The sequence below is a fragment of the Nycticebus coucang genome, chromosome 8, assembly GCF_027406575.1.
Source record: "Nycticebus coucang isolate mNycCou1 chromosome 8, mNycCou1.pri, whole genome shotgun sequence".
Taxonomy (NCBI): domain Eukaryota; kingdom Metazoa; phylum Chordata; class Mammalia; order Primates; family Lorisidae; genus Nycticebus; species Nycticebus coucang.
The window spans coordinates 33,475,091-33,489,292 of record NC_069787.1 but is presented as its reverse complement, the minus strand read 5'-3'; the positions used below and the strand labels follow the sequence as shown (position 1 = coordinate 33,489,292).

Sequence of the window (14,202 nt, the reverse complement as noted above, 5' to 3'; positions counted from 1 at the left end):
CTGAAGAGGACCAATGAAGATGAAGTGCAGAGAGAGAGACTGGGAGGAAACCTGGGGAGGCTGAGAGAATCAGGCCAGCCCGCTTGTGGGTGGTCAGGGATAACTTCACCACATTCACATTTTAGAAGAGAGCTCAGTGTTCAGGATGAGAAGGAGAGCAGGCAAGACTGCCTGAGAGATGATGGTGATGCTGGAAAGATGGGAATGGTAGAGACAATGAAGAAAAAAAAAATGAATGGATTCCAGAGATAATTAGAAAAGACCAAAGTGAATTCAGCTGGTTCATGGATTTCAACTGGGTGCAAAGAAAAGTGATAAATCAAACGGGACTCTTGAGGATGCATGGATTTGCCCTACACTGAGACAGGGAGCATTTGGAGAAGACCAGATTTTGGAGGGAAATATCACTAGTCTGGTTCTAATCAGATTGAGTTTGAAATCTCTTGGACACAATACTTGGCGTTATAAACCAGGTAGATCAGAACATTGGCCTAGACTTCAAAGGTCAGGTCAAAGCCTTCTACTTGAACTAGACACAGCAATGACAGGAGTTATTCACTAAGTTCAAAGTCCCAAACTACTTTCTCACTTTTTTAAAAGAGCAAACAAAAAATATAAAAACTTTCTCATAATTAGATCTGATGCTGTACTGTCATAGCCCATAAGTATATGACCAACAGAGACTAGGAAGAAATACAGGACCAATATTTGTGACCAGTGTTTTTCTGCTTTGCGTCATAATACAAACAATGACGCTTTATGTTGACTAACAGCAGAAAATGCGAAGTAATGCTTGTCACAATCTGATTACATATTCATGTTTTATACTGTTTGCATGTACAGGCACACACATATATGTACTTTCTATTAAAAACAGAATATATTAATTTTAATGTTGAAGGCACAATTACTAAACCGCTTCTGGTATAAATACATACTTGTTCCAAAGAAAATAACATTCCCACAAATGATAAGAATTAAAAATTACTAGATCTGGTAAAAACGTTTAGTAATTCTAGTCAGAACTTACAGTTTTACAGTAAAACTTACTGCAGAATTCTACCATTTATAAATTATATTAACAGGTATTTTCACACATTTCCATTATAAAGGATATTGACATTGAAGACTGTATGGTAATACGAGTGCCTAAACGGCCTTCAAAATCATCGGGTATCAAATAAAACTTAAATTTTATTCCATGAAACCTTATGGTTCAATCAATGTGTCTTAAGTTCTGATCACTGACATACAGGTTGAATAGTCCTAATTCTTCTTTTTCTTTTTTTAATTTCTTTTTTTTCATTTTTTTTTGGCCGGGGCAGGGTTTGAACCCGCCACCTCCGGCATATGGGACCGGCGCCCTATTCCTTGAGCCACAGGCGCCGCCCGAATAGTCCTAATTCTTTGGACCAGAAGTGTTTCAGATTTTTGAAGTGTTCAGATTTGGGAATATTTGCATCAAATACTTACCAGTTTAGCATCTCTAATCTGAAAACCCAAAATCTAAAATTTTGGCCAGGTGCTGTAATCCTAGCACTCTGGGAGGACAACACAGGCGGATTGCCTGAGCTTAGAAGTTCAAGACTAGCCTGAGCAAAAGCAAAACCCCATCTCCAAAATTAGCCGGAAGGCTATGGTGGGTGCCTGTAGTCTCAACTACCTGGGAGGTTGAGGCGAAAGGATTGCTTGAGCCTAAGAGTTTGGGGTTGCTGTGAGATGTGACACTACGACACTATACCCTGGGTGACAAAGTGAGACTCTGTCTCAAAACAACAACAACAAAAAACTAAAATGTTCAAATAAGCATTTTCTTTAAGCACCATTTTGGGACTCAAAAAGTTTTTGGATTTTGAAGCATTCTGGATTTTCAAATCAGGGACACTCAACTTGTATTATATGTTATATATTCAAATAATCCAGATAGTTCATTATTCCCCCAAACATACAAAATACCAGAGGTGAAGGCAACAGTTCCATTCCCTCTTCAGGAACAGGAAGAAGCCACCAAAATAAAACAAGCATCTCAGTCATGCCTACTAAGCTAGAAGGACTTGTCCTTCCACTTGAAGTCACTCAGATGCATATGGACATGCAATTTTAAGTTTATTTAATGTAACTTGCAAACCATGCATAAAGAAGAATCATGGTGTACAGGTTTCAATAATATACTTTAAAATACTGGTTTGCATTTTCAAAAAACCTCAAGTCCATATACACAACAATTCTGCACCATTGGACAAATTAATAGATTTTCAACCGATATGCCATGAAAAGATCTTAGATGTGCTGTGAAAAATTTTAAAGATCATTAAATTATTTTCAAAAGAAGTTCAAAGCACAGTAAGTATATTCTTTTTTTAATCTTATTTTTGATCAACATAATTTAAGTGTGCTGCGAAAGTTTAACGATAGGTTCAAGTGTGTTGTGAGGTAAAAAAAAGGTTGAAAAACACTGCCTTAAAGTAAAAAACACATTCAGTAATTATACTACTAATTCAAATGCCAGAATTAAATCATGAATAGCAAAGCAAACCATGTACCTTTTCATCCATCTTTGTCTAAAAGTAATTTTGGTAGAACCTGGGATACATTTTGGTTCACTAAAAAGGGACACACTTCTGAATTTTTTTCCCCATTTTTGAGAAGCAAAATTCTGAAGCACCAAAATAATTTTTTTTTAAACAAAAAACTCTTACAGCCAATAAGTTTCTGAGATTAAAGGGAAGAGTAGGACTCCAGGTTGACACCTTGGCCTCTTCCATAAAGAATACACTTTGAGACACTGTGGATGCACTCTGTAAGTTGAGACACAGATTCCCAAACATGTCAAGATCTGCTACCCCTAAGATTGGAGAAGTAAGAGAGTTAAAAAACATGAGAATTCAAGAAAGTCTCTGGATTTCTCCTCCTAAGACTTTTATAACACAAGGTTAGGGTTCAGTAGGCATGAGTGACCAGAGCTTCTTTGGCTTCTGAATTTCTAGAGACATTCTGGAATCTTCCCAAAGTTCCTGAAGAATGAAGACATTTCTGACTATGCTGAAGTTCAGTTTCTAAAGGAGGTATTAGTATGTACGTACATATACCTTTAAATGCACACAAACAGTTCTCTTGAAAGAATTTTACTATCTTTACTCTTGTAAAGTATTGCACAAACTGGATTACCTTTTTAAATACTCACATTTAAAACCCAGCTGACCTTGCTACAACTCTTTAAAAACAGCACATGTGAACCAACCCAACCCACTTAACCCAAGAGCTTCCTAGCCCCTTACCATCATCTTCACACTCTTCCAGAGGCTTTTGCTGCTTGTTCAGGCACCGAGGGTCTAACCAGGATGTTGTTTTTGTGTTATGGCTGCAATCCAGAAACAAAAACAAGAAATCTGTTTGAAAAGAACTCTACCAAAAAAAAAAACCAAAAAAACCCAAAAATCCCAATAACAAAATTACACACTCATGAATATTTGCTCCTCAACCAAAGCAAAGATAATTTTCTGATAGCAAATGTAGAGACTAAAGGCTGCTGGCCCCCTAAAGCTCTGCTGAAAAATAAGGCAGATTGATGAACAGGAGAAAAAGACAGACATGTTTATTTAACAGGTATACATGGGAGCCTTCAGAATGAAGACCCCCAAATAGAGGGGAAGTTATCTATTTTTATGCTTAGGTTTAACAAAGGAAGGACAGCCATGTAGAAATACGATTGGACAAAAAGGGTACATGATCTAATGCTAACAGACTGAGTGGGGAAACCAGAAAGGCCCATCTAGATTCTTCTTGGTCTCTCCAAATGTGTTTTCCTTCCTTCTGGGTATGGCCAGGGCCCTCTCTGGAATGGGGGTAGGTGGAGGTGGGTGGGTCTTATAATCTTTAGTCCAATAAGGTAAGTCAAATAATTTCCTTATGGGCAGCTTTTACACAGAATAATTTTAGGTTTTATGGCTAGCTTTTGGGGAAAGGGGTTCTGGTTTTTATAGTTTGCCTTTGAAAAAAGAGGGATTCTGGTTTCTGTGGCTAGCCTTAGGGAAGAATGAGACTGAGAGACAGGAAAACAAGAGGTCAGACAAACACTTTTGCTCCTCAGGCTTTGGGTTTTGGGTTACTATTTTCTGAGGCCCATCAAAACCTAAACCAGGAGAGACTGAGACTAGAATTAAAAAATGGCTTAGGAAGGGTTTTAGGTAGGCTTTTCACTTACTTAAGATACCATCATTCAATTACTAAAAGCTTAAAATGTAAAGCCAGCTTTATTTTTGAAAAATGAGTTACAAGTGACACCCCTTGCCTATACTGTCAAAACTTGTCTGGACTTATTTTAGTCTTCACATTTGCCAAAGACCAAATTCTGATTTATTTTAAATTTATCTATGACTTAAATCTTGGATGGTGGAATTTACAAAGAAGGCTGATATTTCACTCATTATATTACATAAGAATTGTCATGACAGTGTGAAATTACCTCAACTCACATAAATGGCTCAAGTACACATCATTAATCATAGGATTCTAAATTATGCTGTGGACATACTGAAAGTAATCCCAATTTATTTATCATACAGAACACCTGAGCCAAGGACAACAAGCTTCTGGAGGGTAGAGTCTAATTCTAGATGAAGTATTTCAATAGATAGTAATTGGGCCTTTCAGAAGATCTGAAAGTGTACAGAAATATTCCCAAGGATATTGCTCTCCAATCACATTAGAAGTATCACCAGAATGGCTAGAAGAATTCAGTTTTTATACTTCCCAAAGCAGTGTCAGGGACAAAGTTCTTCTTGAGCCCCCAATCCAGTGATCTTCAATCAGTGTGCCGTGAGAGAATCTTAGGTGTGCTGCAAACGTTTTTTAAAGATCATAACTTGAACTATTTTCGAAAGAAGTTCAAAGCACAGTAAGTATATTCTTTTTTTATTCTCTCTTTTTTTTGATCAACACAATTCAAGTGTGCTGTGGAAGTCTAACTATAGGTTCAAGTGTGCCATGAGATTAAAAAAAAATAAGAAAGGTGGAGAACACTGCCCTGATCCATCTGCAGCTTACATGGGTGCCCCAAACGAGACATGAAAACAAGAAATTAAAAAAAATAAAATTGTTCTAAAGTTTGAAGTTTAGATTGTAAGTATAGGAGGTAGGAGGACTGCCAAAGATTCTTATTTTAGATTCAAAGGGTATCAGTTAGTAAAGAAAGTTACTTATGGCTTAGGTGAAAAACATGGCATCTCAATCGTATTGAAAGAAAAACAACAAATAAAAGGCAAAAATATAGCTAGCACCACCACTGCCACCTCTACTCATTTAACCACTTATGATTACCAGAATCTGTCCTAAGTCTTTCACACGTATAATTTATTTAATATTTACAATAACTCAGTGAGGGAAGTATTACTAGCATTAAAGTTATTACTCTCATTTTTTAAGTGAGAATAATGAGGACAGAGAGAGATGAAGAAATTTGCCCAAGGATACTCCACTGATACACAGCAAAACTAGGAATCAAATCTAGGGAGTTCTAAACCAGAATCCATGGTCTGCACTATTCCTCTCCAGTAAGAGAGTAAAAACTTTTTTATTCTGAAATAACTGTAGATTCACATGCAGTTGTAAGAAACAATACAGATATACGACATGCCCTTTATCTAGACACCATCAGTGGTAACATCTCACAAAGCTATAGTACACAGTGATAAGGAAGACATTGTAATCAATGGAGTCAGACACAAAACGTTTCTGTCATCACAGGGATCCCTCACGTTGCCCTTTTACGGTCACATCTGGTTCCCTTCTAAACATTACCCTCAACCCTCTTCTTAATCCCTAGCTACCATAATCTGTTCTCTATTTTCATAATTTTGTCACTTTAAGAATGTTACATAAATGGAATCGACAGTAATATTTTGGTATTGATGTTTTCACTCTGTGTAATTTTCATCAAGATTGTTACATATGTTGGCTGGGTGCAGTGGCTCACGCCTGTAATCCTAATATTCTGGGAAGCTGAGGTGGGAAGATCACTCAAGGCGAGGAGTTTGAGACCAGCCTGAGCAAGAGTGAGATCCTGTCTCCACCAAAAATAGAAAAAAAAAAATTAACCAGGCTTGGTGGTGCAGCCTAGTAGCCCCAAGTACTTGGAGGCTGAGGTAAGAGGACGTTGACATTGCTGGAGCGTGACACTGCTGTGATCTATGATGATGCCACTGTTACACCGGCCAGGGTGACATGGCAAGACTGAGTCTTAAAAAGAAGAAAAAGATTTTTGCATATGTTGACAATTATTTCTTTTTATTACGGGGTAGTATTCTACTGCATGTTTAACCATTGAAATGGGTTGTTCTCAGTTTTTGGCTTTTTGGACTGAATTTACTAAAATATTCATGTATAAGTTTTTGTGTGAATTTAAGTGTTAAAGTATTCACTTCTTTGGTGCACAAATGCTGGCCTGGATGGTAGTTCCATGTTTAGTACTTTAGAACTGTCTTCTAGAATGCCATGCAGTTTTACATTCCTATCAGCAAGGTATGGGTGACCCGTTTTGCTGTTTTTTTGCCATCATATAGTGTTGTCTCTATTTTTTAATTTAGCCCCTGTAATAGGTGTATAGTGACATCTCATTTGCACTTTCCTAAGGCTAACGGTGCTGAACATTTTTTCATGAGCACATTTGCCATCTGTATAACTCTTCAGGGAAATATCTGAACTCTTCCAACTGAAGGGCTTGTGTTTTTACTCTGGAGCTATGAGAGTTCTTTATATATGCTAGACATCAGACCTATTTGGGATAAAGGGTGTGCAAATTTTCTCTCCCAGTCTGTAGTTTGTGTTTACATTCTGGTATCACGGTCTTTTTTTGTTTTGAAAGAGAGTTGCCCTCAGTAGAGTATGGTGGCATAACAGCTCACAGCAACCTCGAACTCCTGGGCTCAAGTGATCCTATTGCCTCCGCCTCCCTAGTAGCCGGACTACAGGCACCCACCACAATGCCCTGCTAGTTTTTAAGATAGGGGTCCTTCTCTTGCTCAAGCTGGTCTCGAACTTCTGACCTCCAGCAATCCACCCGCCTCAGCCTCTCAGAGAGCTAGAATTACAGGTGTGAGCCACACACCAGCCACCAGGGTCTTTTGCAAATCGAAGGTTTTTCATTTTGATGAAGTTGAATTTTTTTTTGTAGAGACAGAGTCTCACTTTATGGCCCTCGGTAGAGTGCCATGGCCTCACACAGCTCACAGCAACCTCCAACTCCTGGGCTTAAGCGATTCTCTTGCCTCAGCCTCCCAAGTAGCTGGGACTACAGGCACCCGCCACAACGCCTGGCTATTTTTTGGTTGCAGTTTGGCTGGGGCCGGGTTTGAACCCGCCACCCTCGGTATATGGGGCCGGCGCCTAACCAACTGAGCCACAGGCGCCACCAGATGAAGTTGAATTTACCCAATTTTCCTTTTTTAGGGATCATGCTTTTGATGTTAAATAATTATTTGCCTAGTCTTAGATATCAAAGCTTTTTCTGTCCCCCCTTACACACCCAAAAGTTCTATTGCTTTATGTTTTACATTTCTGTCTCTAGTTTGTTTGGGGTTAATTTTTTTTTATAAGGTGTGAGGTTTTGTGTTGAAGTTAAATTACATGTCTCTGGCTATCCACTGGCTCCTGCACCACTTAGTAAAAAAGCAATCTCCCTCTACTGAATTGCTTTCAAATGGAAATGCCTGTGTCAAAAATCAGGTCTACTCACTGAGCCACAGGCGCCACCCAGCTACTGTATTTTTCATTTCAGAATTTCCTGTTTTTTAAAATATCTTCTATTGCTTTGCTGAGACTTTCTAATTTTCACTGACACTTTCTATATTTTCCATTTGTTTTAAGTATAAATTAAAACTGCTTGAAGTGCTTTACAACGGCCGCTTAAAAATCTATGTTAACACCGACATCCTTGTCATCCCAGTGTTGGTATGCAGTGACTGCCTTCTCATTCAGTTTGAGATCTCCCTGGTTCTTGGTGAAAGAAGTGATTTTCTGATTAATCTGGACAGTGGAGGTATAGTGTTACTGGATTCTAGATCTTATTTCCATTGGCTTTTTCTAATACTGTTCAAGAGGGGAAAGAGGGCTCGTCTGTTACTTCTAGGTCAGGCTCCCACTTGGCTTTCACTGACACTGTATGGGGACTAGGCTCTTTGTCACTGCTGAGTGAGGAGGGTATTTCTGGCTCCCAACTAGGCCTTTGTGATATCAGCTTGGCTGGGAAAAGTAGAGTATCTCACTGTTGTTCCTAACTTGGCCTCAACTGACCTCACAGGGATGGGGTATGAGTGGTGCAAGGGTTGGGAGAGGACCCTTTACTACTGAATGGCGGTGAAAATCCTCACTCTTCTCTAAACCTCCTCTGACACCACCCCAGTAGGGAGGTGCCTCATTACTGCCAGGAAGGGCTGGAAGTCCAGATTCCTGTCAAGCGGTCTCTGCAAAATGCATGCAGGGAAAGGGGGATACTCTTTACTGCCTAGCTTGTGTTGGCTCTACCCTTAGCCTTTTCTGACACCACCCCAGACGGCAGGTTTGGGCTCCTTATTGACCTTTGTTGGATGGGGTGGACGTGAGACCACAGGTTTTTCTGTGTTGTTGGCTAAAGTAGAATGGGTTGTTGAATAAAAGCTCTCTGTCCTGTGAAATATGCCTTTCCTGATCCTTCATCTAGAGAGAGTAGGCTTTCCATTAGGGCTTTTTTGTATATATCCTTTGGTGTTTCTGAGCTGCTGGCTTCTTCAGCTCCAAGTCTGAGATCAATAAATTGTAAAAGAAAACTTGGGGAACTCAATACCTGTTGTTCCTCTGATCCCAAGCTCCCTAGCCAGTGTGTATTACTTGCTCCTCCTTTCAAAGTCTTCTTCTGTTTTCTATACAATGTCCAAAGTTTGTAAGTCCATGCTTGATTTTTTTTAATGTTCTTTGAAATTTCCAGTATTTCTTCAAATCCCCTCAAACTATAATATGCATATTATATATATAATGCATAAAACAAAGTAGATCCAAGTCTAATGAAATTTAACGTGCTATTCATTGTAAGACACTCTAAGTAAAGTTTTTCAGAATGAAAGATAAATAAAAACTCAGTAACTAGGATATATATGTGTATATTTACATATATGTACATATATGTATAAGTCAGGCTAACATATAAACAGTGTGTATCTAATCACTTAGTTTTTATGGAATTTGATAGCTGCAGACCAAATCCTATAGTTACCATAAGCCACATTTTTCTATAATTTTCTATTAAACATTAGAATAATGAAACACTGCCTCCCTGAGCTAAAAGCTAAGTTATGAAATGTGGGCACATCACTGTACTCTCCTGTCAGCCAGCCATAGTTCTGGGGCCCAGCATTCCACCAACCATCAACATATCCAACTTCCTTTCTCCAAATTTATCAAGTTTCTTGAGCAAAATTATTGGTACATTCTTTTCCAAGAATTTCAGTTTCATACAGAATTCTGTACCAAGGATACCTCTATTACTCTTTTCTTTACTTGGCCCAATTCTTCTTTTGTAATGGACATAATGCAAAGACTACTTATTACAAAGGCAGGTACAATTTAGTAGAAATCCATTTTTATAACAATATTTAAACTCCTCTGTAATAACCACAGATGATGATGATGAAAATGGTAACACAGACCAGGTGTGGTGGCTCATGCCTGTAATCCCAGCACTCTGGGAGGCCCAGGTGGGTGGATTGCCTGAGCTCACAGGCTTGAGACCAGCCTGAGCCAGAGTGAGATCCCGCCTCTAAAAACAGCCAGGCTTGTGGTGGATGCCTGTAGTCCCAGCTACTTAGGGGATTGAGGCCAGAAAATCGCTCAAGCTATGATGCCAGGGCGATCTACCAAGGGCAACAAAGTAAGATTGTCACAAAAAAAAAAAAAAAAAAAGGTAACGCAACAGTAGTAATCACTAATTAATTAGTAGTAGCCCAAGTACTTCACATTCACTGTCTCCTCTAATTTTCACAGCAGTCTGACAAGATAGGTACAGTGCATAATATTCATGTCCTCCTTTGGCAGATAGGAAAAATTTAGATGCAAAGAGGTAAACACAAGTTCCCCAGCTCACACAACGAGCAAGTGATGGAAGCAACATGACCTTTTAGGTGAGCTAAACACTACATCCTTTATCCTTTTCTTCAACAAGCATCTGTCATTAACATGAAGACAGAAATATGGAGTGTCCCCTCCCTTTTGTTGAAAAATAACACAAAAGCTCTAGTTTACTTATCTCAAACCTCGTCCAAGGTTGGTGTTCTGAGACTCAAGCCTTTTTTCTCACTTTGATGTCTTTAAGAAAATTATACTTTATTATCTTCATTGCTTCTTCTCATTACAAAATACATACTCACTAAGTATGAAAATTTCAAACCCCACAGAAATGTATAATATGGTTAGGAAGTACAGTCCTAACTGAACTCAAATCCAATTGTTAACAGACCCTTCTAGAATTTTTCTATACATATAAAACTTTATCTACTCACAGAAACAAGTGTGCACATGGTGTATGCATGTTTTCATGCATATATTTTATAAAATAAACACTTCATATATTCTTCCACATGCCCTCATTTGTTATTGTCCACTTAATTTCAATCTATGTGAGTATAAAAGATTAATCAGGACTTTTTCAATAATAGCCTAATTGGCCATTTTCTTTTTTACTTAGTGGTATATAAAAATGTGGTGAATCTCAATGATAGGGCAATACAGTCACAGTCCTGCTTTTAAAAATTAACTAATGTTGATTAAGAAAAATCTTATTAGCTCAGATTTTCCATAATAATTCCAAATCTTCCCTTGCAGAAAAGGTTACCTAGTAAAGGTTTAACTACATGAGGTTTAAGTGCTATAATTCTTTTTTCTTTTAAGAAGGTCTTGCTGTGTCCCCCAGGGTACAGCGCAGTGCTGTAATCATAGATTATTGCAGCTTCGGACTCTGGGGTTCAAGCAATCCTCCTTTAGCCTCACAAGTAGCTGGGACTACAGGCACAAGGCACCACACCCAGCAAGGTTTATAATTTTGAAAGACTTTCGCATCTCCTAGTCTCAAACTTTGATCCACACACTTTGAACCATGTAAAAAAAAAAATTAACTGACAGTGGATCACAGACTTGCACCATGTTTAAAAAAAAAAAAAATCAGGGCGGCGCCTGTGGCTCAGTCAGTAGGGCGCCGGACCCATACACCGAGGGTGGCGGGTTCAAACCCAGCCCCGGCCAAACTGCAACAAAAAAATAGCCGGGTGTTGTGGCGGGCGCCTGTAGTCCCAGCTGCTCGGGAGGCTGAGGCAAGAGAATTGCTTAAGCCCAGGAGTTGGAGGTTGCTGTGAGCTGTGTGATGCCACGGCACTCTACCGAGGGCCATAAAGTAAGACTCTGTCTCTACAAAAAAAAATCAACTTAGAATTGATCACAGACCTAAATGTGAAATGTAAAACTAGAGAACTTATAAAAATATATAGAGTAGGAAATCTTGAATGATTTTAAGTTAGGCAAAGACTTCTTAACTACTATAGCAGAAACACTATCTACACAAGAAAAACACGACAAATTAGACTTCGTCAGAATTAAGATGGCTCTTTGAAGAACACAGTTATGATAATGGAAAAAAAAGCCAGACTTGAAGAAAACGCATGGAAATCACAAATATGATAAAGGAATTATTACGTCCCAAATATACGAAGGAGGCTTAAAACTCAACAACATATATTGTTTTTAAAATCCAATTAATAAAATACATGCAATGAATTTACTATTTTTAATGGCTAATTATTATATTTATATACAGGGTAGACATAAAGTTTGTGGGCAGTTTAAAGGTACAACTATTTTAAATTGCACATGAAGTTTATATCTATTCTGTATTATACCATAATTTATATATGCCATAACTTAGCTATGTAAACCTTAGGGAAATTAATTAACCTTATGCTTCCTCAAACTCTTCAGACTCAGTAAGTAGGATGATATATCTGGCTAATTACCTTTTTTATATAAAGCTTATTAAACCTTACTAAAACAAACCATCAGTGCGTTGTCAATGATCATTCCTTTTAGATTTAATTTATATCTGGTAGTTGTTAGAGTAAAAGAATGGAAAAGCAAGAGAAGAGTTTAGGTAGAAATATGGTATACTTTACTCTATAAAATAGACTTCTCCATTTTCGGTATAGGCCATCTCCCAGTTCTCAGGTAGAGGACCTAAATTATCCTCTGCAGAAAGAGGTAGGTATTGAGGGAACTTCTGAGAAGGGTCCGTGATGGGAGCAGCGATGATGCTACTATTCACAGGTGGTAGTGTTGTTTCTAGGAGAGTGTGCTCGTCTTGGTCACCGGAATCGGCTGCTTAATCATGAGAGATAGAGAGGAAAGGAGAGGGAAAAAGAAAAAAAAAACATTTAGCAATTATATCCCAAACTGCAGAAGTATACTGCTGGACACATCTATATTCCTAAAGGTACTGCCCTTTCCTAATTCCTGGCCATTGACTATAACTCCTGTTTTATTTATGTGAATGTTCCTTAAATAGAAATCATCAAAATGATCAACAAAATTTATTTTACTTAAAAAGATCCCACTATTGGATATGCAGCCAAAAGAAAAGAAGTCATTTATCAAAAAGACACTGCACTTAAATGTTTATTGCAGCACAATTCACAATTGCAAAGATGTGGAATCAATCCAAGTGCCTATCAGTTCATGAGTAAATAAACAAAATGTGCCATATTTATACCCTGGAGTACTACTCCACCATTAAAAAAAATAATGATTTAATGCCTTTTGCAGCAATTTGGGAGGAGCTGGAGACTATTATTCTAAGCAAAGTATCTCCAGAATAGAAAAACCAACACCATATGTACTCTCTGATGGGCACACAAGTAGACAAAGGACAGTAAAAGTCATAGGAAATCATGGTGGGGGGAGGAAGGGGCAAAAACCTCTCTAAAAGGTATCTTGAACACGATGCAGTTGGTAAGCACATTTACAGCCCTCACTTAAGCCATGTATGAAAAACATTTGGACCCCTTACTGCTAGGAAATTTAAAAAATAATGAACATAAAAAAGGAGGAGAAAAAACACTCCCAAATGATGCCATCAGCCACTATCTTGGGATGTGAAAGAAGAAATCAATTCATAGCTCAAGCTCTAAAATCTCTTAAACTGAAGCTGTCAAAACAGGATTGGTGCTCCCATTCCATAGGTATCATTTGGTTTTGATTCAGAAGACCTATGAGAGCAAAAAAAGTATCCATTCCAAAAGCACAGACAACAGTGGCATTATTGCCCACATTTGTATAAATTATTTAAAACATTTTTTAGTAAATACCGGCAAACATCAAAGATTGACAAATTAAACTACAACGTTTAGGACACGGAGACAGCTATACCAGTGAGTCAGATTTGAGCCTCTTTTGGAATTCCTGTGAAAATCAAGACAGTTACCCCCAGAAGAGCATCATGTGGGTGGACTGATGTGACCTGGGTCTTAAATGAAGGCTTGCAAAGTACACGAGTCTTCTTCCCTCACTAACTGGGAAGAAGGAGTGGGACCATCAGGAGTGAGAGGTCATGAAAACATCCATGAATGGCACTGCTGACATTCCAGTTGGATTTTTATAGAGGCTAGTGATATTAAATGTCAGTCTCCATGGGGTTTTAAACATCATCATCAGGGTATGTAGTAGATTCCTATCTCCCGCAGTAATTCTGTAGACATTTCTGAGTTAGTCAGAGCAGACTGAAGAATAATAAAATACTGTATAGGAATGAAGGAAATAAAACAGCTGGATGAAGGACATGACCAGGCTACTATAAAACCACCTCTGTCAAAATCCACCACCTGCGAGGAGGCTGACTGTGGGCTTTCTCTGCCCTCCATCTACCAGGCCCTTTCTCCTGGTACTAACACTTGGATCTCCTTTGGAATCCGTCCCCTCCCTTCCAAACCTCTTCCTGGCTTCAAGTCATACTCTCTGCCAATCCACAGTATTCTATCATTATTGCCTTTGCAAAATTAGTTCAGGAATAGATATGTGACCCAAGGCAAATGGTCAGGCATTGAGGTTTTGCCAGAACTATCAAGCAAAAGGTGGCCTCCTGATGCCAGGGTTATTTAGCTGACAGTTGTCACGTTGTAGGTACTGGTGGCTATCTTG

The 14,202-nt window shown here is 38.5% G+C and overlaps 1 protein-coding gene across 21 annotated transcripts in view; it reads right to left on the bottom strand.

Annotated features, from left to right (window-relative positions):
- MAGI1 (membrane associated guanylate kinase, WW and PDZ domain containing 1) overlaps positions 1–14,202 on the bottom strand; it is a 705,209-nt gene that overhangs the window by 105,720 nt on the left and 585,287 nt on the right. For 12 of the 21 annotated variants that reach the window (XM_053600556.1, XM_053600558.1, XM_053600561.1 and 9 more), the window contains 2 exons: positions 12,186–12,387; positions 3,279–3,361 (listed from right to left, as the gene is read on the bottom strand). In XM_053600556.1, coding sequence (XP_053456531.1) covers positions 3,279–3,361; positions 12,186–12,387 — 285 coding nt within the window. Of the gene's footprint in view, positions 1–3,278; positions 3,362–12,185; positions 12,391–14,202 lie in introns of all 21 variants that reach the window. The other 9 variants (XM_053600554.1, XM_053600555.1, XM_053600559.1 and 6 more) reach the window with 1 other exon arrangement.